The sequence below is a fragment of the Sminthopsis crassicaudata genome, chromosome 1, assembly GCF_048593235.1.
Source record: "Sminthopsis crassicaudata isolate SCR6 chromosome 1, ASM4859323v1, whole genome shotgun sequence".
Taxonomy (NCBI): domain Eukaryota; kingdom Metazoa; phylum Chordata; class Mammalia; order Dasyuromorphia; family Dasyuridae; genus Sminthopsis; species Sminthopsis crassicaudata.
Window position 1 is genome coordinate 414,605,066 of NC_133617.1, and position 24,556 is coordinate 414,629,621.

At 35.4% G+C, this 24,556-nt stretch overlaps 2 protein-coding genes across 4 annotated transcripts in view; both read right to left on the reverse strand.

Annotated features, from left to right (window-relative positions):
* RASEF (RAS and EF-hand domain containing) overlaps positions 1-8,880 on the reverse strand; it is a 97,712-nt gene extending 88,832 nt beyond the window's left edge. For both annotated transcript variants that reach the window (XM_074280133.1, XM_074280134.1), the window contains exon 1: positions 7,671-8,880. In XM_074280133.1, coding sequence (XP_074136234.1) covers positions 7,671-8,098 — 428 coding nt within the window. In that variant the 5' untranslated portion in view covers positions 8,099-8,880. The remainder of the gene's footprint in view (positions 1-7,670) is intronic.
* A 12,942-nt stretch (positions 8,881-21,822) lies between these two features.
* LOC141550009 (uncharacterized) overlaps positions 21,823-24,556 on the reverse strand; it is a 188,947-nt gene continuing 186,213 nt past the window's right edge. For both annotated transcript variants that reach the window (XM_074280136.1, XM_074280135.1), the window contains one exon: positions 21,823-22,336. In XM_074280136.1, coding sequence (XP_074136237.1) covers positions 22,225-22,336 — 112 coding nt within the window. In that variant the 3' untranslated portion in view covers positions 21,823-22,224. The remainder of the gene's footprint in view (positions 22,337-24,556) is intronic.

Here is a 24,556-nt window from a genome sequence, read left to right on the forward strand (position 1 = left end):
AACCAGTTGAGCTTTACTTAGGCATTGCATGTTAGAAGTTTAGATATATTTGACCTTTGGGGTTGTAAGATCAAAAGCTTGAATGAATATCTCTGGACAAAATATCAACTCAGTAAATATTTCTTGAATTTAAGTAACAAAAGCCATCTATTTAGGAATATGCCAAATAGTTAAGATTTCACTAACAATAGCAGGAGGGCTAGGGGTATTTCATATTGAAGTTATTACCTTTTAAATTATTCTACTTCCCAAAAACATCAAGTTTTTTGTCTGAAGAAAAGATATCTGATATTCAAATAAATAATGATTTCTCATAGAAAACATAGAAGATGTTCAGAATAAGCATTCAGCCCCCATGTCTCTCTTTTGCATATTCATTTAATACCTGAGCAAAACATGAAGCATATTTTCTCTGGCCACAGTCTCCCCATTAAGAAACATTTTATTGGTCCAAATTAGTAGCTTACAGGGATGAAGAAAGAGAAAGTAAATAACTTTAAGGTAGGGATTATCTCATTTACCCTTGAGGCAGTTGTTGGTGGAATGGATTGAGCTAAATACCCAGAGTCTGAAAGGTGGGGTTCCAATAAGGCCTTATAATCTTCATGACCTTAGGCAAGTTACTTTACAAGAAAGAAAGGAAGGAAGAAAGGAAGGGAAGGAAAGGGAAGGGAAAAGAAGAAAAGGGGAAGGGAGAGGAAGAGAGGAAAAAGCAAAAGTAAAGGGAAAGGGAAAGGGGAAAGGAAAGGAAAGGGGAAGGGAATATAAAGAAAGGACATCTTGTAATAGGGGTGGAGGAGGAAAATTTTTAAAATGCACAGATGGAAGGTTAAAAGAAAATAATGTACAAGCTTTGAAAGTTACATGTAGACTTTATTATGCATTTAAAAAGGATTAAAAAATAGTATATTAGAAAAAAATGCACCATTCTCTTTTTCTCTCCTAGTTTGAAAATGTAAATGTTCACTTAATTTAAAATATCTTAAAAGAATTCATGGGGGGCAACTAGGTGGTACAGTGGATAGAGCACTAGTCCTGAAGTCAGGAGGATCTGAGTTCAAATTTGACCTCAGACACTTAACACTTCTTACTGTGTGACCCTGGGCAAGTCACTTAACCCCAATTGCCTCAGGGGGGAAAAGAATACAAGAGAAGAGGGGATATGAGGGAAAGTATAGGCCCTGACTCTGAGCCTTTAGCTCAATCCATGAATTATATTTATAGGAACAGAGGAAGCCATTAATGAGAGAAAATGACAAAGTAATGTTTGATGGAATGAGTCTCAGAAGAAAAAAAAAAAAAGATAAAAGAATTACTAAGTTGACTAAAAATTTAAAGTTGAAAGAAATCACAAATATGACATAGAACAAAATGACCTCATTTTGCAGATAAAAAAAAATAATTAATTTAAAAAATAAGACTCTGAGACTTTAGGTAAATCATCCAATATCACACCTGTAGCAATTGACTTGAGACAGGTTTTGATCAGATACTCAACTCCATAATCAGAGTTCTTTCCATGATGTGAGTTAATGTTCACAGGAAGAAGGAACATTCCTTGAGAATGGGAAAGGCATGGTAAAGACAAAGAAAATTTGAGGCCTGGAGACAGGGAGATAAAAGATCTTAGGACAAATAAGTCATCTAATAAATTATCTAATATCCTGGCCTCATAGTGTTTGACCTCCTCTGTTCCAAAGATCTTCACATCTCTATTTACAAAAACTCACTTTAAGGAAAAAATACTAAGTTATCTGTAGGGAATAGGGCCTAGACCTGTGATTTCATCACTATAGGAAGTTCCCATATGAAGAAATTCTCTCTATCAGTCCAAGTTTTTTCTTTCATTTATAGTTCCAGAGCATTTTTTACAGCAGAGATGCAAAAACATGGTCATCACTCTACAATCCAAATTAGCTAAAGCTGCAAACATTTAATAAATAAAAATGAATCTATTTGATCTCAACACCTAGCCACTCTGGAACTCAAGTCCAGGTCTTCTCCCTTCACATTCATCTTTCTTTCCTTCTCTCTGAGTCTCTTCTCCCTGCTCCTCCCAACCCCATTATACCAAACTACCATCAAAAGTTCTTTCCATTCCATTCTCCTCCCATTTCTCTCTACCATAATTTTCCAGACTTCCATTATCCATTTATTATCTCATTATCCAAACAAGGGCCTAATTTTTCCTCCTATTGCTTATCTCTAGTTTTCAGAGCAACTGAAACTCTACTATCAAATTAACCTTCAAGATATTTAACCATTAAAATGACAGGAACAAATAATGATGAATGTTGGAGGGGATGTGGGAAAACTGGGACACTGATACATTGTTGGTGGAGTTGTGAAAGAATCCAGCCATTCTGGAGAGCAATTTGGAACTATGCCCAAAAAGTTGTCAAACTGTGCATACCCTTTGACCCAGCAGTGCTGTTATTGGGATTATATCCCAAAGAAATACTAAAGAGTGGAAAGGGACCTGTATGTGCCAAAATGTTTGGGGCAGCTCTTTTTGTTGTAGCTAGAAACTGGAAGTTGAATGGATGTCCATCAATTGGAGAATGGTTGGGTAAATTGTGGTATATGAAGGTTATGGAATATTATTGCTCTGTAAGAAATGACCAGCAGGAGGAATACAGAGAGGCCTGGAGAGACTTACATCAACTGTTGCTGAGTGAAATGAGCAGAACCAGAAGATCACTGTACACTTCAACAACAATACTGTATGAGGATGTATTCTGATGGAAGTGGAAATCTTCAACATAAAGAAGATCCAACTCACTTCCAGTTGATCAATGATGGACAGAAATAACTATACCCAGAGAAGGAACACTGGGAAGCGAATGTAAATTGTTAGCACTACTGTCTATCTACCCAGGTTACTTATACCTTCGGAAGCTAATAATTAATGTGCAACAAGAAAATGGTATTTACACACATATATTGTATCTAGGTTATATTGTAACACATGTAAAATGTATGGGATTACCTGCCATCGGGGGGAGGGAGTGGAGGGAGGGAGGGGACAATTTGGAAAAATTAATTAAAAAAAAAAAGATATTTAGCCATAAGTGAGCAAAATCAGGAAAATATTGTATTTGGTAACAAGATTACATGATGATCAACTGTGATGGACTTGTCTCAGCAATGTCGTGCTTCAAGATAATTCCAAATAGAGAGAGAACTATGGCGACTGAATGTAGATGGAAGCATACTATTTTCACCTTTTTGCTTTGTTTTGTTTTGTTTTCGAGTTTGTTTTTTCTTCCTCATGGTTTTTCCCCTTTTGGTCTGATTTTTCTTAAACAGCAATGCAAATATGAAAATATGCTTAAAAGAATTATATGTGTTTTATCTTTATCAGATGGCTTGCTTACTGTCTTGGGGAGGTGGGGAGAGTGAAAAAATTGGAACACAAAATCTTACAAAAATGAATGTTGAAAACTATATGTGTACTTAGAAAAATAAAATACTATTGAGAAAAAAGAAGACATTCAGTCATGTTAATATTGCTTCCCATATAATAACCTTCAATAGCTCCCCACTGCTAATTAGATCAATTTAAGGTCAATGGATATGGACTTTCAAACCCTCCTGATTTTAAACTACCTTACTTTATTTTACTTCATCTCCTAAATTCCCCATGTTCCCAACAAACTTGACTATTCATTATGCTCTGAACATTTCCTATGCTTCTCTATATCTTTCCATGGCTTTAACCACTACTGGAAATTCTCTTACTCCCAATCTCTTCCTAATAAAATTTTACAAGTCCTTTAAGTTCTACTAAAAAAAAAATATATATATATATATAGTTTCCTCCTCTGAATTACCATAAGACATCACAGACTTCGTACCTCTTATGTAATTATCATATTTTACCTACATCTCATTTTTTATAGAATTGAAAGGTCCTTGAAGGCAGACCACATACCATGTATATCTGATAATAATCAGCAGTAGGAGACATTAATAAATAATAAAAAAGAATAATGGTAATAGTAATTATAATAGTATTCATACAGTCCTTTAAGGTTTGCAAAATGCTTTATAAAAATTACCTTGTTTTTTCCTTGAAACAACCCTGGGACGTAGATGTTCTTTATTATCCCCATTTTATAAATGAGGAACCAGAGGAGTTAAGTGTCTTGCTCAGGATATACAGTTAGTAAGTGAATGTGGCTAGATTTGGACTCAGGTCTTCCTTACTCTGGGTCCAACACTCTCCCTTACTGCTTAAATGAATGCAAAAATGGATACTGATGAATCCATTTTGACAGGCCATAATACTTTTAAATACTGAGTGAAAGAAAGGCAGAGAGAGGAGAAAAAGGCTATTGAGTAAAAATTCTATAGTGAAGTGGCATATATATTTTGCTTAAGCCCTCAAGGCACAAACAATCTCTTCTATCAATGACTATTATTCTTAAAATTCCCTTTTTAAAATGTACCTTGCAAAGTCATTTCTATATGGAAAATCTAAGGACTGATGGAAAAGGAAAAGAACTAGTTTGTTTCAGGAAATCATTCTAAACTGTTATAGACACCTGGGGTAAACCAAACCACACTTGCCACTTCCCTTTGGCAAAGTATTTATTTTTCATTTTTCAATCTGTAAGATAGGTATCGTAGGAAGAAAGAAGACTTATGCTTACTACATTGGAAATGAGAAGACCTGGATCTGAGTCCCAGCCCTGTCTTTTACTAAGTATGGATATTTGGACATTTACTTAACTCCTCCCAACCTCAATTTCATTAGGAGGGAGAGGAGAGAATGTCATTCAGGCATTTAATAATCCTGTAGGGAGTGTGCATTGCGTGCTTAAATGTATGATAAAATTAGATGACACATAGTCCTTGACTACATAGAGTTTACAATTGAATACACTTATCCTGTGTGGACATAATCAAATGAGACACTGTGTTAAAATATTTTAAAGTCATAAGATATAAAGTATTATTCTAATGTATGAAAGGCAACATGATGTATTAGGAAAAGTTTACAATCAAGGCACTGCCACTTATCTGTCAGCTAACTCACTGAATTGAGGAAAGTCCTTCTCAAATTACAAAAATATACAGAAATATGAGCTATATTAAGATACTTAAGTCAGAAACCAAATCTCAAATCTTTGTGCCCAATATAGCATCCAGCATTTGGTATATTGAATAATATAGGAATGCTAATAAGATTTGCATATAAATTTTGCTATGTTAATATTATAATAGTGTACTACTTTTCTTTGTGTCACATATAATTCAAGTGCAACCTTAAATATGAAGTACCATTTGTGGGGAAAATTGGATGCATAAACAAAAAAAATCTAGGAACCTTGGAATTATACTGACTACTTTGTCAATTCTAGCTGTGTTTTTCTCTAATGTGCATCTTCACAAGGCAAAACATTGTGCCTTATATTTTCTCTAACAATTATTATTGGTAATATTTTATTAATTATAATGAATATAATATTATTGTTTTCATTTTACAGATTTAGAAAAAGGAAACCTAACAAAATTAAGTAAAAAGATGTACAATCATTATTCTGGTATTGGCAAGTAAATTAAAACTTGTTCTAACACAAGAGGTGTTAAATTACATGTATACATCTGAAATTTTGTGATTTAAATTTTTATATCATAAATATGGTGAACAGAATTAAGCTCAATTAATTAAAATGAATCAATTTTTACACTTCAGTACACAATTCATTAAGTACTTAGCACAGTATTTGGCACATAATAGGCATTTAATAAGTGTTTATTGGCTGACTTCAAAAACCAGTTACACCTAATTTAGCTCATGTTACCAAGAAGTAAAGGGGTGGTTTTATCAGGAAGTGCTGTTCCATCTTCAGGTTTAGTAAGGAGAAAGAAAACACCAGGAAATGAATTAGGTTTCCAATTTACCAAATACAACTGTTGGCTGCCATGGTTACAATCAGATGAAACAACTCAATTCAGTTCTTTTCCACTTGAACAAGTATAGGAAGGCAAATATTGTACTTGTTAATCTCAAGTCTGAAAGGGGTGGTGCTTAAAAGACAAACTCAAGCAGGTGACATTGGAGTCCATTAAAGTTAAGAAAGTTCAAAGTTTGTGGAAAGGCACAATTTCTGTTGGTACAATAATCATCCATAACAAGGATTGCTTTGGAAACAAATAATTACAAATTTTCTTACACAGACACGTGAGTGTTAATCATTTATTAATTTTAAAAGACATGAAAAATTTGAATAAAGGACACTCATTTAGTAATCTGTAGCTTTTCAGAAATTTTAATATATTGATTTTCTTAAATGATTGATAGATGTGATAAGAGTTCATTCACTCTGTCATTGTTAGGGTCTGTTCCCTTTTTTTTTTTTTTTCTTTTTAACTATTGTTTTCTCAACTAGCCAGGATCAAACTAAGAAAGAGAAGAAACAATCCAAAGAAATGAGAAATAAGACCTCACCTTTTTTAAACACCAGAGTCTTTTGAGGGTTTGGGATTTTAAAGTCAATCCCAATTGTATCTCTTGTTTTACAAGCTCACCAAGACTTTAAGCTGGAAAGAATCTCAGAAATTTATTCAGTCCCCCTGCCTGATTTTCAAAGGACTTAATTTTCAAAAGTAACAGAACAATTTCTTCCCCTACACTCTAATTCTTCTGATATTGCAGTAAATCATTCCTTTAAAAAGTTACACATTGGATCTAGCAGGGGAAGGAAGGGGAAGAAGGAAATGGGGTTTTCCCTTAAAGACAAATCTGAACCCTAGAACTTGGGGCGAGAGACAGAGACCATTCATTCATTACTTGCTTTGTTTTCTCCCAGGTATAGTTTCTTTTCACTTCTTTCAGACCACATATAATTGTGTCATGTGGTACATTTTTAGGGAGCATTTAACCAATCAAAATGCTATTCCACGATAAAGGAGAGAGATGGCTAATTCCATCTCACCAAACATCCAAACAAGAAAGCCCAAAAGTTTGCATTTCAGAAATCAAAGATTAATGGAGACATCCCGCAATTCCTTGGAAGAGATTAAATTCTGAAAATGTTATTTAAAGGGGCAATACTGTATGGTTAGAGACCACTCAAATTTCCTAAGGAAGGGGTTGTGCCCCCCAAAAATTTTTTTGAAGAATATTCTTGTCATACTTAACATGTTGTGCTTTAAAATGAGGGGTAAGCCCACAGATAGCACGGAAAAGGTTGGGGGGGGGGGAAAGAGTAGTCAAAAATCACTGATCTTGAAGTTAAAACACCTGAATTTTAGACGCAGCTTCCACAGCCTCCATGAACCTTAAGTTTCCTGATCTGTGAATTGGAAGTAATGGTTCCTCTCAAAATGGGAATGTGCTTTGTAGTTTTAAAAGGCAATATGAAGATGAGTTGTTAAAGTTCACTTGTCCCTTCAGTGTAATTAAGAATGCTTCCTAATCAACAAAAGGGTCAGGCATTCTCATACACAATTCTTATTCTTTGAACTTGCTTTCTCAGCTCAGTTCTACCAATGACTGAAAAACTGAAATGGAAAGGATCGGGGACAGGGATGAAACTTTTAGAGGGAAAAGGTGGAGTTCCACTTGAGACGTCAGGGGAGAGGAGGAAAAGATTGAAAGAAGAAAACACAGAAGGAAAAAAAAACAGTTAACGCTTTCTCTACCCCCGTCCTTTACTTACCTAGGGATGAACTTGGCTTCCTCCCCGAGCCGGACTTGGAAGTCTTGCCACGCTTGGCCCAAGCTCTCCATGCCCCAAGGAGCAGCCAGATCGGCTGCCTCTCCCTCCTCGTCTTCCTTGTCCGCGTCCACCGGAGGTGCAACCTGTGCCAGCTCAAGCTGCGGCGGCCGCTCGCCCCAGCTCTGCCGCCGCCGCCGCCGCCGGCTGGCCCCTTGGAAGCCCCTGGCGAACTCCTGAAAGGTAATCGCCCCGTCGCAGTCAGCGTCCAAGCGCTGAAAAATCGCTTCGGCCTCTTCGGGCCGGACCTTCAGCTCGGCACATAGGGCACTGAACTCTTCGCGTTCGATGCGGCCAGAGCGATTCGCATCGCAAGCGTAGAAGAGAGAACGAAGCCGATGGATCTCCTCTGGCTGGCTGGCTGGCTCCATCGCGCCACGGTTCGGTCCTGTTCTGTCCCAGGAGGCTAGGCAACTCCTGTAGGCAGCAGACACCCACTGGGGCTCGTTGCCAATCCCGCCCCCTCCTCCCGGCCCCTGGTTGAAAGTCTGGCGGAAGATCTGGGGACACCTGCTGGGATTGCCGGCGAGTTTGGCTGGCCTGGCTAGTTGTGTCACTTGAGAAAAAGTCCAGTCAGGACAAAAGCGCTTCTGTATAGCTGAACTTCCAATCAGAAACTCCTGCTTGTCGGTTACCCCCTTAGAGTGGTATTCTGCAGACCAGAGTAGAACTACTCTTCTTTATCTCAGCAGACTCCCGAAATAATAGGGAGTAGATGCGCCCAGGTCTGGGCCCCCTGGCAGCACCAGCCCAACTGAGTGAGATCGCAGCTGCTCCAAGGCCAACTTTCCCAAGGAGCGGCTCTGCAACTCCTCCCCTGCTTAGGACTTCCCCAACGACTAGGGCGGAGTATGGAGACTCCGATGCCCTAGCCTCCCGAAGCTTTCTTGCGGGGCAGAGAGGGGCAGATGGGACGCGGAGGGAATGGCGGGGAAACCTCTCTTCGTGCCTACTGCTAAGAATAGGGAGTGGGGAAGGGCTAGGGGGAAGCGGCAGCGGCGAGATGGCAGGTGTAGAAGGTCTGGGAGGAAGCAACTTCTCTCTGGGAGAGCCTCAGTTTCCTTTCGCCCCAGCTCTCAGCCAGCTGTTGAGCTGTAGGTCAGTGCGCACATTGTTATGAGCCAGCCAAGTGCTTCGCGTGCCAAGGCTCTCTGCTGGCTGGAGCGAGGGGAGGGAGGAATTGAGCCAGAAAGGAAAAGGAAGGGGGATAAAAATTACATCCTTATCAGCAATTTCGTCGGCCTAGTGACACTCAACTTTATCCCAAATCTTGTGATGCTACTTTGCCAGGCTTGCTGTTTCAGATTTTTTATTGCTCTCCCTCACAGGAAAATTGGGGCAAAATCTTGCCTAATACCAGGCAATTTGCAAATGCATGAGATGTTGCCAGATTATAGTATCTGAACAAACAGATTTATGGTCCTGTAGTATCCTGTAGTATTGGAAGTCCAATAATTTAAGTAGATAAGTATGTATTATAAGGGAGAGAGGGAAGAAGGAAAGAAGGAAGGGAGGGAGGGAGGGAAGGAAGGAAGGAAGGAGAGAGAAAGGAAGGGAGGGAGAGAGGGAGGAAGGAAGGAAGGAAGGAAGGAAGGAAGGAAGGAAGGAAGGAAGGAAGGAAGGAAGGAAGGAAGGAAGGAAGGAAGGAAGGAAGGAAGGAAGGAAGGAAGGAAGGAAGGAAGGAAGGAAGGAAGGAAGGAAGGAAGGAAGGAAGGAAGGAAGGAGGAGGGAGGAGAGAGGGAGGGAGGGAGGGAGGGAGGGAGGAGAGAGGGAGGGAGGGAGGGAGGGAGGGAAGGAAGGAAGGAAGGAAGGAAGGAAGGAAGGAAGGAAGGAAGGAAGGAAGGAAGGAAGGAAGGAAGGAAGGAAGGAAGGAAGGAAGGAAGGAAGGAAGGAAGGAAGGAAGGAAGGAAGGAAGGAGGGAAGGGAAGGGAAGGGAAGGGAAGGGAAGGGAAGGGAAGGGAAGGGAGAGAGGGAGAGAGGGAGAGAGGGAGGAAGGAAGGATGGATTATTGTCCACAAGCTGCTTACATCAACATGATGACAATATGAGAAATACTATAAGATATAAATTCACCTTCTGAGTCTAAAAACCAAGAGAACAAAGGATATTCTTTTGCCTAGGTTACTGGAATTTTAGTGATTATTTTCTATTGCTTCCTTGTGGCCCAAAGATGAACATGGATGCTTGAAGAGAATTCCAGCAGGAAGGAAAGTTCCAATCTGTCATGGGAGGAAAATGTCATGTATGATTCCTGGACAGTGTCTGTATCAAAGGTCATCCTTTCTAAAAACAGAGATATTCATGTCAAGTCTAGAAATGAGAAATAGAAATAACCTTTATTCTAGAATAGCCCCCTTCTATTTCTGCAGGAAGAATGAAAAAAAAAAAAAAAAAGAATAAAGGTGAATAGGAAGGTTATTATAAAGGCAGCTTTAAGGCCATGAAATAACAATAACTTAAAAGTTGGTACTCCAAATGTGAGATCATTGTCATATGATCATAGATTTTGATCTAGAAAAATCTAATTCTCCTATTTTACAGCTGAGGAAACCAGAACTGAAGAAAGCTAAATGATTTGTCCATATATCTGGGAATGTATCTAATAAATATCTGAAGAAAGATCTGAAGTTAGGTCTTCCTGACTCAAAGCTCAAAATTCTGTTAAGTTGCTTTTTCTAATTGAAATATTACTACAAACATGAGAGTTATGATTGCATTCTGTGGTTACTTTTTCACTACAAAAGAATCCAGAAGAAATAAGAAAGGTACAGATAAATAGAAAGCGAGCTCACAGTTTCTCTTTGAAGAGACAAATAAAAAAGTTAGATATGTTGGTTTCCTTCTGTGTCTAAAGATAAAAAAAAAAGAAAAGAAAAAGAAAGAGCACACCCCTAGGACAGAAGATACTCCTGCCAGATGAAGTGAGAAAATAGCTAGATCAACTGATGAAGAGGAGGAGGTGGAGGAGGAGGAGGAGGAGGAGGAGGGAGAGGAGAAGGAGGAGGAGGAATAAAAAGGGAACCAACTCAGTAGGGAGGAAACAACAAATGTAGGAAAACCCAACTATATAAGTACAATCAGATCAAATAACTTGTTAAACCAAAGATAAAAATCAAATTAAAAGAAAGGATAAAGATGAAAATAATTGTACATAGTCTGACCAGTTAAACTAATGATACTGAAAAAGAATGAATAAAGGGAGTTAGAATGGAAAGGGCTATAAAACTTTCTTTCTAAAGTATAACTAATATGAAGCACTCAAGGCTACAATGCCAAAGAACTCTTGAAACCTTTTTGGCCAATAAAGTGTTGCTCTTGTTGCTAATCAAAAAAAAAAAAAAAATGTGAAAGCCAAGGGCAACACTAGTTAGAGATAAACTAATTTACGAAACCTCAACTATATAATGGCTGAAGATTAAGAGCAGTTTGGCTTCACAAAACATTGAGAAGCACTGCAAAGAAAAATATATTTAGAGCACCTTGTCATGCATTTAAGGCAGAATTCCACTTAAGGCAGATCAAATCAAGATTATCTAAGGGTGAACCTAAAAGTAAGAAACAAAATAGTAAATGGGAAAGATCTGTCAATATCCCTGTAACAAACTGTTTTCCTTATCAATTATATTGGAGCTACCATATTTATACATATCATTTCAGATCCCTGTATGTTACATGAGAAAGCAGTAATAGTTTTACAGAAAATGAAGAAGAAAGGGCATTTGAGGTCCCATATAGCTTTCAAATTCTGTGATTCTGTGAAATATAAACAAGGGAGTTCTCTGCAGGAAATGACACATTTTGAGAGTGTCAAGGAAGCAGTTCAATTCACAATATATGAAAGAGACAAAAATGTCAAACACCTAGAAAAAATCATAGCCAGTATTACTACCCAATAAATGTGATCAAAAGAATATCAATAACTATCATCCTATATACTCTATAAAAAGCAATTATAAAAATAATCTACAAAAAAACATTCTTACTAAAATTTGAAAGAACAGGTGCTTTTGCAAATGACATTTCACAGCATAACACATCTGCCTTTAAGTGATAGAAAGTGACAGCAAATATAAAGTCCTACTATTATTGACTGACTCTAAAAGTCACTTGATTTAGAAGAGCAAAATGTAGGCACAAAGGTTCTTCAATAAGGTGTCAGTTATGTACCTGTTAATATTCTTTTTTAAAATTTTATTTATAATTTTTTGACAGTATATATGCATGAGTAATTTTTTTTATAACATTATCCCTTGTATTCATTTTTCCAAATTATCCCCTCCCTCCCTCTACTCCCTCCCCTTGATGACAGGCAATCCCATACATTTTACATGTGTTACAATATAACCTAGATACAATATATGTGTATAAATACCATTTTCTTGTTGCACATTAAGTATTAGAAGTTAATATGTTAATATTCTTAATAGATGCAAATTTTTTCTGATCATTCTCTTATAGAAAGATAACCAAAAAGCTAACCAAATAAAATTTCTACAATTATAGAGATAACCAATTCAGAGTCCAAATAAAAGAGGCATCAGGCACTCCCTAAGGATGATAAGATCCTCAAAATTTTCCATTTTACTGATGGTGTTTGTGCTGATTTCAAGCTCTATAATACTACAAAGCTTTCTAAATGAGATTCAGGACCATTCAAAAGAATTCAGCATAGCAATCTACATGGGAAAAACCAAGTTAAAAAAAATAGACATTTTCAGATAATGATGACAATAATAATAATTATAAAGCACTCTACAAATACTGTCTTGTTTCATCTCACTTTGAAAAATAGGTGCTGTTGTTATTCTGCTTTTCTGGATTTGCTTGTAAACTTTTTAGATCTCTAATGCATAGTCAGTTTTTGCTAAGGTACCATGTACCACTGAGGTAAAGGTATATTCCTTTTATTCTCATTCAAATTTCTTCAGAGGTCTATCATCTCTAACTTTTCTCCTTGATTTCTTTCTTATTTAATTTATGGTTAGATTTATCTAATTTTGTTAGGAGAAAGCTGAGGTCCCTCACTACTATATTTTATTGTTTATTTCCTCCTTTAATTTATTTAACGTTTCTTTTAAGAATCTGGATGGTATGCCATTTGGTGCATATATCTTTAGGATTGATATTATTACTTCATTGTTTTTGGTGCTTTTTAACAAGATGTAGTTTCATTGTTTATCTCTTTTAATTAGGTTTATTTTTTTGCTTTGTTTTGTCTGAGATCAAGATTGCTATCTCTGCCTCTTTTTTTTTTTTTTTTTTTTTTTTTTTTTTTTTTTTTTTTTTTTTTTTGCTTTGACTGAAGCATAACAGATTCTCTTTCAGCCCCTTATTTTGCCATTGGTTTTCAAATGTGTTTCTTTTAAATAATATATTATTGGATTTTGGTTTCTAATCTATTCTACTATAAACTTCCATTTTATGGGTGAGTTCATCCTGTTTACATTCAGGATTACTAACTCTTTATTTTTCTTCTCATTTTCTTCTATCATTTGCCATCTTTTTTAATCTCTTCAAAAGTCCTCTTTAATCTAACTTCCTTCTTATCATGAGCATTCTATTCTTCTATCCCTTTCCACTCCTACTTTCCTATTGGATGAGATTTTTTTTTACTCAACTAAGTTTGTGGCGGGATTGGGGGAATTTTGGGATTGTGAATACACATATACATTCTTTTCTCTCTTTGAATTAAGATTTTCTCATACCCATGTGCTCTGTGTGTAGATTCATTCTAACCGTCCTAATAATGATAAAGTTCTTTGGAGTTACATGTATTATCTTCCCATATAGGAATGTTCTTGTCTTTTCAACAAAAATGACTGAAAGTCCTCTACTTCATTATGTTATGCCACAGTTCTCTTTTATTGTCCTGACTCAATCTCCCTAATTATCCTTATCCAGTCCTGACTCAGTTTCTCTGCTCAGTTAGTCAGCTCAAAGCTCAGTCCAGCAAAACCTCCCCTCCCTCCTTATCAGAATATTTGATAAGGATAAAAGATCTTATGTTTTAGAATATCAGAATGCCCCTCCCCATCCTAAGCTACCTGAATGTCAGATACCATCTTATCAAGATGCTTCTCCCCATCTCCAGGGTTCCTCCCCCCTTTAGGCCATTCCAATCCCCCATGCCCTATTAAAACCAGATTGTCTGAGTCCCGTTCCCATTTTCAGCATCCTGACTCCACCCCTGCCTCAGTCTACCTCCTGAGTCTGAGCCATGTGTATATAGGTCATTGAGAACTCACATTATTTGCTAGATTCTTGGAGATTACAGTCTCATTCAGCCCTGGGACCAAACCATGGATCCATTTGGCCCCAGTAAATCTCTCCCATTTAATAAATTATTAAATGCTCTCTAATCTCTATCTTGCCTCATTACAATTAAATATCCATCCCTTCCTCCACATCATCCCATCCTCTCACTACCACCCCTGCAAGTATTGTACTAATTTTTGCTGGGTGAGTTATCCTTGATTGTAATCTTAGCTCCTTTGACTTCCCAGAATGTCATATTACATGCATTCCTCTCTTTTAACAAAGTAGCTGCTAAATCTGGTCTCTTTCTGGCAACTTGCATTATTTTCTATTTGACCTGGAAGCTTTGAAACTTGACTAAAACATATATTCCTTGGAGTTTACCCTTTGGTGATCTTTTTAGGGAGGTGATTGGTAGATTCTTTCCATTTCTTTTCTATCCTCTGGTTCTAAAATACCAGGTAAGTTTTTCTTTATAATTTTTTGATCATGGCTTTCATGTATTCCAATAATTCTTAAATTATCTCTCCTCAATCTATTTTCCAACTTAATTGTTTTTCTAATGAGATATTTTACATTTTCTTCTATTTTTACCATTCTTTTTATTTTGTCTTATTATTTTTGCTGAGCCATGGAATCATTAGCTTTTATTTGCCAATTCTAATTTTTAAGGAATTATTTTCTTCAAAAATACATAGCCAAGCAAAATAACTGTATGGCTATGTAAATATATATTGTATTAATTTTAACATATACTTTAACATATTTAACATGTATGGGTCTACCTGCCATTGAGGGAAGGGGGTAGAGGGAAGGAGGGGAAAAGTTGGAACAGAAGGTTTTGCAAAGGTCAATGCTGAAAAATTACTCATGCATATATCATGTAAATAAAAATCTATAATAATAAAAAATGCCAAGAGCTGTAATATTTGGGAAAAGCAAATTATCATCATTATAATTTGTATAAATTTGGATTTCAACACAATAATGCTAATCATACAAGGCATATGACTATGGTTCTTTATATTACTTCTGTTAAAAATACATGGATATTAAATAATAGAGAGGATTAAATTTAATATAAAAAAACCATAGCCAATTCTAGTTTGTTTTTTTTGTTTTTCTTAATAGTATTTTATTTTTCAAATCCATGTAAAGATAGTTTTCAACATTCATTTTTGTAAGATTTTGTGTTCCAAATTTTTTACCCTCTGGGTTCCTCTCCCCCCCCCTCTTCAAGATAGCAAACAATCTGATATAGGTTAAACATGTAAAATCTTTTAAAACATATTTCCATATTCATCATGATGTGCAAGAAAAATCAGACCAAAAGGGAAGAGAAACCATCAGAAAGAGAAAAAAAAAATGAAAATACTATGCTTCAATCTACATTCAGTCTCCACAGTTCTCTCCCTAGATGCAGATGGCATTTCCTTCCCAAATCTATTGGAATTGTCTTGAATTACCACATTGCTGAAAAGAGCCACATCCATCACAATTGATCATAACATAATCTTGCTATTACTGTACACAGTGAGTTCTTATGAATTCATTGAAATTATGAATTCAATGAAACTTATTCAGCCATTCCTCAACTGATGGGTACCCACTGAATTTCCAGTTTCTTGTCACTATAAAAAGAGCTGCGGCAAGCATTTTTTCACATATGGGTCTTTTCCCTTTTTTGATCTCTTTGGGATATAAACCTATTAGTGAGATTTCTGAATCAAAGGGTAATCAGTTTTATAGCTTTTGGAGCATAGTTCCAAATTGCTCTCTAGAATGGTTGGATCATTTCACATCTCCACCAACAATGCATTAGTGTCCCAATTTTTCCTATATCCCCTCCAATATTTATCATTATCTTTTCCTGTCATCTTAGTTCATCTGAGAGATGTGAATTGGTATTTCAGAATTTGTCCTAATTTGCATTGATCTAATTAATAGTGACAGATAATTTTTTTTCATATAAGTGTTTTTAGTTTCTTCATCTGAATATCCTTCATATCCTTTGATCATTTATCAGTTGGGGAATGACACTCATATAAATTTGACTAAATTCTCTATGTATTTTTTAAAATGAGGTCTCTATCAGAACAGTTGCTATAAAAATTGATTCCCATCTTTCTGCTTTCCTTCTAAGCTTGAATGCACTGGTTTGTTTGTGCAAAGCCTTTTTAATTTGATGTAATGAAAATTTTCCCTTTTGCATTTCATGATATCTTTAGCTCTTCTTTGGCCATAAATTCCTCCTTTCTCTAAAGATCTGACAGGTAGACTAATCCTTGTTCTCCTAAATCACAAACCCATTTTAACCTAATCTTAGTATGGGGTGTGAGATGTTAGTCAATGTCTATTTTCTGGCATACTATTTTCCAATTTTCTCAGCAATTTTTTTGTAAAATAGAGAGTTCTTATTCCAGAATCTGAAGTCTTTGAGTTTATCAAACAATAGATTACTATAGTCATAGATTATTGTGTCTTTTTACCTAATCTATTACACTGATCTAATCCACACTTTTTCTAACTGCTGGAAATCAATACTTTTCAACTTAGTGATTTTAAAATGGATCTAAGAGTATGACCATTTCCTGAATTATCCAATCATCATTCTTGTATAACATCATTCTAGTTCAAAGTCTTTTAGCTTTCAGTTTTAGGCTTATGGATTTTATTTTTAATAGTATTTTGTTTTTCCAAATACATGCAAAGATAGTTTTCAACATTCACCTTTGCAAAATCTTGTGTTCCAAAATTTTCTCTCTCTCCCCTCTCCCCTCTCTCCTCTCCCCTCCTGAAGACAACAAGCAATCTGATATAGGTTAAACATGTGGAATTCTTCTAAAGATATGTCCAGATTCATCATCCTGTGCAAAAAAACTCACATCAGATCAAAAGAGAAAATACATGAGAAAAGAAAAAACAAAAAACAAACAAACAAAAAAAACAAGCAAAGACACAAAAATAAAAAGGTGAAAATACTATGCTTTGACTTATATTCCGATTCCATAGCTCTCTCTTTGGATGTGGATGACACTTTTTATCACAAGTTTATTAAAATTGTCTTGAATCACTTCATTGTTGAAAAAAGCCAAGTCCATCATAGTTAAGGATGATTAATTTATTGAGAATGTTCTTACCTAGTTAGGTATTAAGACTAAATTGTCTAAAGCTACTTTGCAGAGGTTCCTACCTACACCAGTAGGAAATATTTTGTTCTAGGTCCATTAAATGGAATTTGGTAACACTCATTTTGCAAAACTAAGTGTTATTAATATTTTGGAAGGATGACTTAAGGTTCATACATCCCATTCTGAATTAATTAGAATAGCTACTACTCCTATTCAAACTGCAAATCCTGCAAGCAAACACTAACATGTTAATAATGTTGAGCACTTCTGGAAAATAGTGATTGCTAAGACAATAATCGAAAAAATATTTGGAATGCCATTTACCTGATGCAAAGTAATCCTCAAGTTAGAACATTTCCATCTTTGCTTCATTTAATTGGTTTCAGTGCTTTCAATACTGACTTTACATCTGGCAGCAGGTAAAAATCATGTCAAGCAGAAAATGTCAAGAAAGTCAAGGAAAATGAAATCAAACTATAATGAAACCTACTACCTATTCAGTTCAATTCCAATAAATACTTATTAGTTTGCTGAGGATGTCATAATTGTATGCTTTGAACCACCTTTTCCTAAAGGAATCATGCTAGCATCTTAGAATCTTAGTACTTTTGGCACAAACATAAAAAAAACAGGATAAAGTTAATAAATCAAGGGGCTCAATAGATAGAGTGATGGATTTAGTTTTATAAAGATATGAATTCAAATCCTACCCTTCTTCAGTTTTTTCTTCTTCAAAATAGGGATAATAATAGCATATACCTTCTAGAATTACTGTAAGGATAAAATAAAATAATATAGGTAAAACCCTTTACAAAACATAAAATGGAATTAGCTATTATTATTAAAGAAACCTTCATTTCCATTAAGAATTTTTGAGAATTTATAGTTATTCTCCTGAGAAAAGAGTTTGTTCTTAAAAAAAAAAAAACAACAGACAAGCATTTACATTCAACCCAACTTAGGTGTCTATACACATGAATTAATTAATTATAAACTTAAAAGCATTAATTAAGCCCTCACTACATACAAAGTTCTGTGCCAAGCTGAGAATGCTAATAGAACAGCAAAACAGCTCCTGTCTTCAAAAAGATTACATTTAATAGGGGATGACTATTATACTAGAAGAAATGATTGGCTTAAAGGATGGATGGAACCCATGATAATGTACTATTTAAGTATCCATTTGATTGTGAGCTCCTTGAAGAACATGGCAGTTTTGGCCTTTCTTTATATAGCTGGTGCTTAGCCCAGTATCTGGCATATACTACATATTTAGTAAATTTATGTTTACTCAACTTGATCTCCATTGATAAAACTATATCTGCATCTAACATTACAGCGCCAAGAGTTTAGTAATGAGAGCTTTTTCTTGTTATATTCAGGGAGCTGTGTATGCTACAGAGACAGATGCTAGTATGACTTTCCATAAAGGACCTAGAATGGAAGGGAGGCCTGTGATCCTGGAAAGAGGAAGAATGGGTGAGAGGTAGGAGCCATTGCTAGATCTATAACTCAACTCTAACATAGTGATGTCATTTGGTCCTGTTTAAAAACAAAGGAGAACAACCAGCTGCTAGATCTAGGGATCTTGGGTTTAACTACCTGTCAGTAGCATTCATTTGGCACTCAGAGCTGGTAGGATTAGTGGTAATGGGCCTCCTTCCCATAAAGGCTGATCTGGGGATATACGGAGGCACCAGGCTAGAAGCAGGGCTGGTGTTCTTGGGGATAGAAGTATTAATGGAGCTCTTAAACTATTAATTCTAGGCTGATCCATTGGAATGAGAACATACTTTGAACTTTTCTCATAAAGAACAAAATCACACAATGAGATCACCTTTAATGAACTGAGGAATTGACCTTCAAAAATTTATCCTTTTTATCAATGCATTTATTATAATGAAATGTTTAGTTTAGTTAGTGGAAACAAAGGTATATATGTATATATAAAGTTGTGAAAAATCAGATTTTGAATCCTATCATTAAAACTTGCTCGTTATTTGCCTATACTAGTTATTTGAGTATGAATTTGATCATTCATAAGTCTCATTTTTAATAATAATTAAAATGTGTGTATGTGAATTGTTGTTTATCCTTTGTTTTCAAAAAGGACCAGTAACAACACAGGGTAATGTATTGATTTATGCATAAATTGGATTTAAAGGAAGCAGAGTTTCATGAAGTCATACTCTTTCCTCAAGAGATCCAATGGCAAAACAAAAGTCAGCATGACTGATGATGGCCAGGGATGCAGTGGATGGCCATGGCGTCTTCAATGCCTGACCAAGCTCTAAGTTCATCACAGTGTTTGTTTCAGTCACCTTCATGGCTGTCAGAACAAATTGTTCTCATTTTTCCATTCCACCAGGAGAAGTCTTCATTCATATGCTTAGGTAGACCATGCCCTAACTAACTAATGGTTTGAATCCAATTTGTTATCCTCAACCTAGTGGATGTGGACAGTTCCTATGCTACTGATTGCTAGAGCCAGCAATAAGAATTAAGTACCAAGTAGACAACAAAGGTGGATGAGCACAAGGGCACCACACACAGGTTTTACAAGTATTATTAACCCCACTTACTGTTGAGGAAACTGAAGCTGATGGAATTTTAAGTGAATTACTAAGGATTATATAATTAGCACAAGTCAGAGGCAAGATGTAGACCCAACTCTTTCTGATTCCATGCCCATAGTCATCTCTGTACAGTGATGACAATATCTATTTTATTATCATGAGGATCAAATGGGGGAGTGTGTATAATTCTAAATCAGTGTCAGCTATTGTTAGAGAGGCTGAGATAGTCAAGTGTAAAGACTGTTGAATTGATTCAGATCCCACCTTAAACCCTTACTAGCTATATAGCTGTGACATAATAGATAGCCTCTTCTGATCCCTTTAGGGGAATCCTAACTCTTGTAGGATCTCTTTGAGTACTAATCATCCTTACTAATTGTCTTTATGCTAAACACACACACACACACACACACACACACACACACACACACACACACACACACACAAAACAAAAACAAAGAGATCTCACTAAAGTAAACCTGCACATTTTCAAATTTTAAACAAGGTTTCTTTTAGGCAGGATTGCAGATGTAATTTTTTTTTTTTTTTTTTGGTGAGCTTGGAAAGGACAGGCTGGTTGAAAAGTGTTCCTCTATGTGAAAAAGGATATTAGTCACATAGATCATGGTTCACATATGCTCCTCAATAAATATGTCAATTTTTTTTTTCTGGAATAAATTTAAGGTGGTGATTTGTTTCCCACAGTGAGTAAAAGAGCTGAGTCAGTAATATGGCTCACCCTTATCTTTCCCTATGTGATATTATTTTTTGAAAAATGCATTTAGGCTATTGTGACTTGCACTTCATCCATATTATCTATTCCCTATTCTTATTTTTCTTATTTAGTATTTCTCCTCCTATCTTTCCACCCAGGATTTCTATTAGTTATTCCTGGGCTCTTCTTTTTATTTATTTTTTTAAAATTTCTTCCAGGGACTCTTTATTTCTCACTATTTTTTATTTCTTTTACAATAAAAGTTAAGTACATACAACATTTAAATGGTAAATTCTCCTTGCAATAATCTTTCCAAACATAAAAGACTTCTAAATATTTGTATAAACTCATATATGTTTTCTCAAAAAGGGCAGTAAATATAATGGCTCACACCACTGATAGTGTGCTGGAAACAACTTATTGATAACTTCTATTCAGGATTCAAATTGAGAAGTAAGATTTCAGAAGTATTTTCTCAGATGACTCATTTAGTTTCTTAATTACTATATACAAACAGCTGTATATAACTAGATAAATAACTGGAAAAATTAACGTTTCTCTTAGAAATTAAAAAAAAAATGTTGATTCATTTCTGGTTGATCATTATTGTAAATATATTTGTCTAGTCTTTCATAGAATTGTTTGATTTTTACACATAACATATAATGTGGTTTAACTTGAAGTAATTCCTTTTAATCTTTATGAATATACTTATGAAGCTGAGGAATTCAATTTGATAATTCAACAAATATTTATTATGTGCCTACTATGTGCTACCCAGCCTGAAACTGCTAACCCAATTTATAAGTGTGTCTCCCAGCAATGCAACAGGGCAGCTCATAAAATGAGAAGATTCTCATCATAACTACATGATGTGTACTCTTCCATGGGCTAACAAACCACCACTGAGGGGTCAGCATATACCCAGAGGCATACACACGATCAGGAAATAAGCAATAAAAGGCAACTGTCAGGAAGAATGACTGGATTCTATAGGATGTTTTTTCCAGTCCCTCTTAATTCTTCTGTCTTCTTTACATTGATTATTCCAATTTGTCTTGTCAATATTTGTTTGTACACAGTCATTTGTATATTATCTCTCCTATTAGATTGCAAATTCTTCAAAGGTACAGCTTGCCTAAGACATTCTTTGTATCCTCAGAACTTAGCACAGGACCTGGTACATGTATGGTAGACAATTATTAAATCCTTCACTAAAAATGATTAGGCAAACAAAAAAAAAATGACAGTGGCTAAAGTTGATAATACCAAATACCAGCTTTTTTGGAAAAATAGATGTTGGGATTTAAACTATTGTACTTTATTACTGTTTTATATTTTTGTCTATTATAGAAAACACATATTAGTACATGATTTAATATATAAACATTCTTTAATGTATTTTTTATTATGTACAGATGTCTTCATTCAAAAACTTAATTCAGCAAACAGTGATTAAGCACATTCTATATGCAAGGTATCATGCTAAGTTTTGGGTATAAAAACTAAAGTAAGAAACACAAGCCCTACCTCCAAGGAGCTTACACTCTAGCAGATTAGATAAGAGATACATAAATAGGCAAGGAAATTACATATAAGAAGTGTAAGAGATTCCAAGTAGGAAAGATCATTATTAGCTGAAGGAATCAGCTCCAAGAGCTCATAACTGAGTCTCTTGACTCCATGAAGCTAAAGAAAATTTAAATTTCTACCTTAAATGGAAATATTCTTATGACTATGATCTTAGACCTTACATCTTCAGTGAAGCCCGATGAAAAATGAAATCCATCATCGCTGGAATTCCACTTTCTCATGAAACATTAACAAGTAGAGGCAGAACCATCATGAAATACTTCTATTCTTTTATAAATGTCTTTTATTGAGCTCAAGTCTGGAGTGATATGACAGCCGTAGAGATGCAGCATCTTCAGTCTAAAGGAAAATTGTAGTTTATGTGAAATATGGAAAGTTAAGCTTAGATATGAAACATTCTATGGTTACTGCCTCCCCTCCATATCTAGTGCCTTAATTTGTACTTTTTAATGCTAAGATATGAGATTAAATTAGCACTGATGCTTGCAAAACCTTCTGTTCCAACTTTTCTCCTCTTTCCCCCCACCCCCTCCCACAGATGGCAGGTAGACCACCAATACATGTTAAATATGTTAAAGTATGAGTTAAATACAATATATGTACACATATCCATACAGTTATTTTGCTGCACAAGAAGAATCGGACTTTGAAATGAAGTAAAATTAACCTGAGAAGGAAATCAAAAATGCAAGTGAAGAAAAACAGAGGGATTGGAAATGCTATGTAGTGGTTCACACTCATTTCCCAGAGTTCTTTCTCTGGGTGTAACTGGTTCTATTCATTATTGAACAAATGGAAATTATTTGGTTCATCTCATTGTTGAAAAGAGCCATGTTCATCAGAATTGATCATCACATAGTACTGTTGTTGAAGTATATGTAAGTCTCTCCAGACTTTTCTGAAATCTTTCTGTTGGTCATTTCTTACAAAGCAATAATATTCCATAACATTCATATACAATAATTTATTCAGCCATTCTCCAATTGATGGGCATCCACATAGTTTCCAGTTTCTGGCCACTACAAAGAGGGCTGCCATAAACATTCTTGCACACGTGGATCCCTTTCCCTTCTTTAAGATCTCTTTGGGATATAAGCCCAGTAGTAACACTGCTGGATCAAAGGGTATGCACAGTTTGATAACTTTTTGAGCATAGTTCCAAATTGCTCTCCAGAATGGCTGGATGTATTCACAATTCCACCAACAATGTATTAGTGTCCCAGTTTTCCCACATCCCCTCCAACATTCAGCTTTATCTTTTCCTGTCATACTAGCCAATCTGACAGGTGTGGAGTGGTATCTCAGAGTTGTTCTCTGGTTAATAATGACTTGGAGCATTTTTTTCATATGGCTAGAAATACTTCAATTTCTTCATCTGAAAATTATCTGTTTATATCCTTTGACCATTTATCAATTGGAGAATGGTTTGATTTCTTATAAATTAGAGTCAATTCTCTATACATTTTGGAAATGAGGCTTTTATCAGAATCTTTGATTGTAAAAATGTTTTCCCAGTTTATTGTTTCCCTTCTAATCTTGTCTGCATTAGTTTTTGTTTGTACAAAAGCTTTTTAATTTGATATAATCAAAATTTTCTATTTTGTGATCAATAATGATCTCTAGTTCTTTGGTCACAAATTCCTTCCTCTTCTACAGGTCTGAGAGGTAAACTATCCTATGTTCCTCTAATTTATTTATAATCTTATTATTTATGCCTAGATCATGAACCCATTTTGACCTTATCTTGATGCATGGTGTTAAGCATGGGTAAATGCCTAGTTTCTGCCATACTAATTTCCAAATTTCCCAGCAGTTTTTGTCAAACAGTGAATTCTTATCCCCAAAGCTGGGGGTTTGGGATTTGTCAAACACTAGATCATTAAAGTTATTGACTATTTTGTCCCATGAACCTAACCTATTCCACTGATCAACTAGTCTATTTCTTAGCCAATACCAAATGGTTTTGGTGACCACTGCTTTATAATATAGTTTTAGATCTGGTACAGCTAGGCCACCTTCATTTGATTTTTCTTTCATTAGTTCCCTTGCAAGTCTTGACCTTTTGTTCTTCCAGATGAATTTTGTTGTTATTTTTTCTAGATCATTAACATAGTTTTTTTGGGAGTCTGATTGGTATAGCTCTAATAAATAGATTGGTTTAGGTAGTATTGTCATCTTTATTATCTTCACTCAACCTGTCTAAGAGCACTTAATATTTTTCCAGTTGGTTAGAGCTGACTTTATTTGTGTGGAAAGTGTTTTACAGTTTTGCTCATATAGTTCCTGACTTTCCCTTGGCAGATAGATTCCCAAATATTTTATACTATAGGCAGTTACTTTAAATAGAATTTCTCTTTATATCTCTGTTGGATTTTGTTAGTGATATATAAGAATGCTGATGATTTATGTGGGTTTATATTGTATCCTACAACTTTGCTAAAGTTGTGGATTGTTTCTAATAGCTTCTTAGTAGAATCTCTGTGGTTATACCATCATATCATCTGCAAAAAGCGATAATTTGGTTTCCTCATTACCAACTCATACCTAACTTTTCTAATA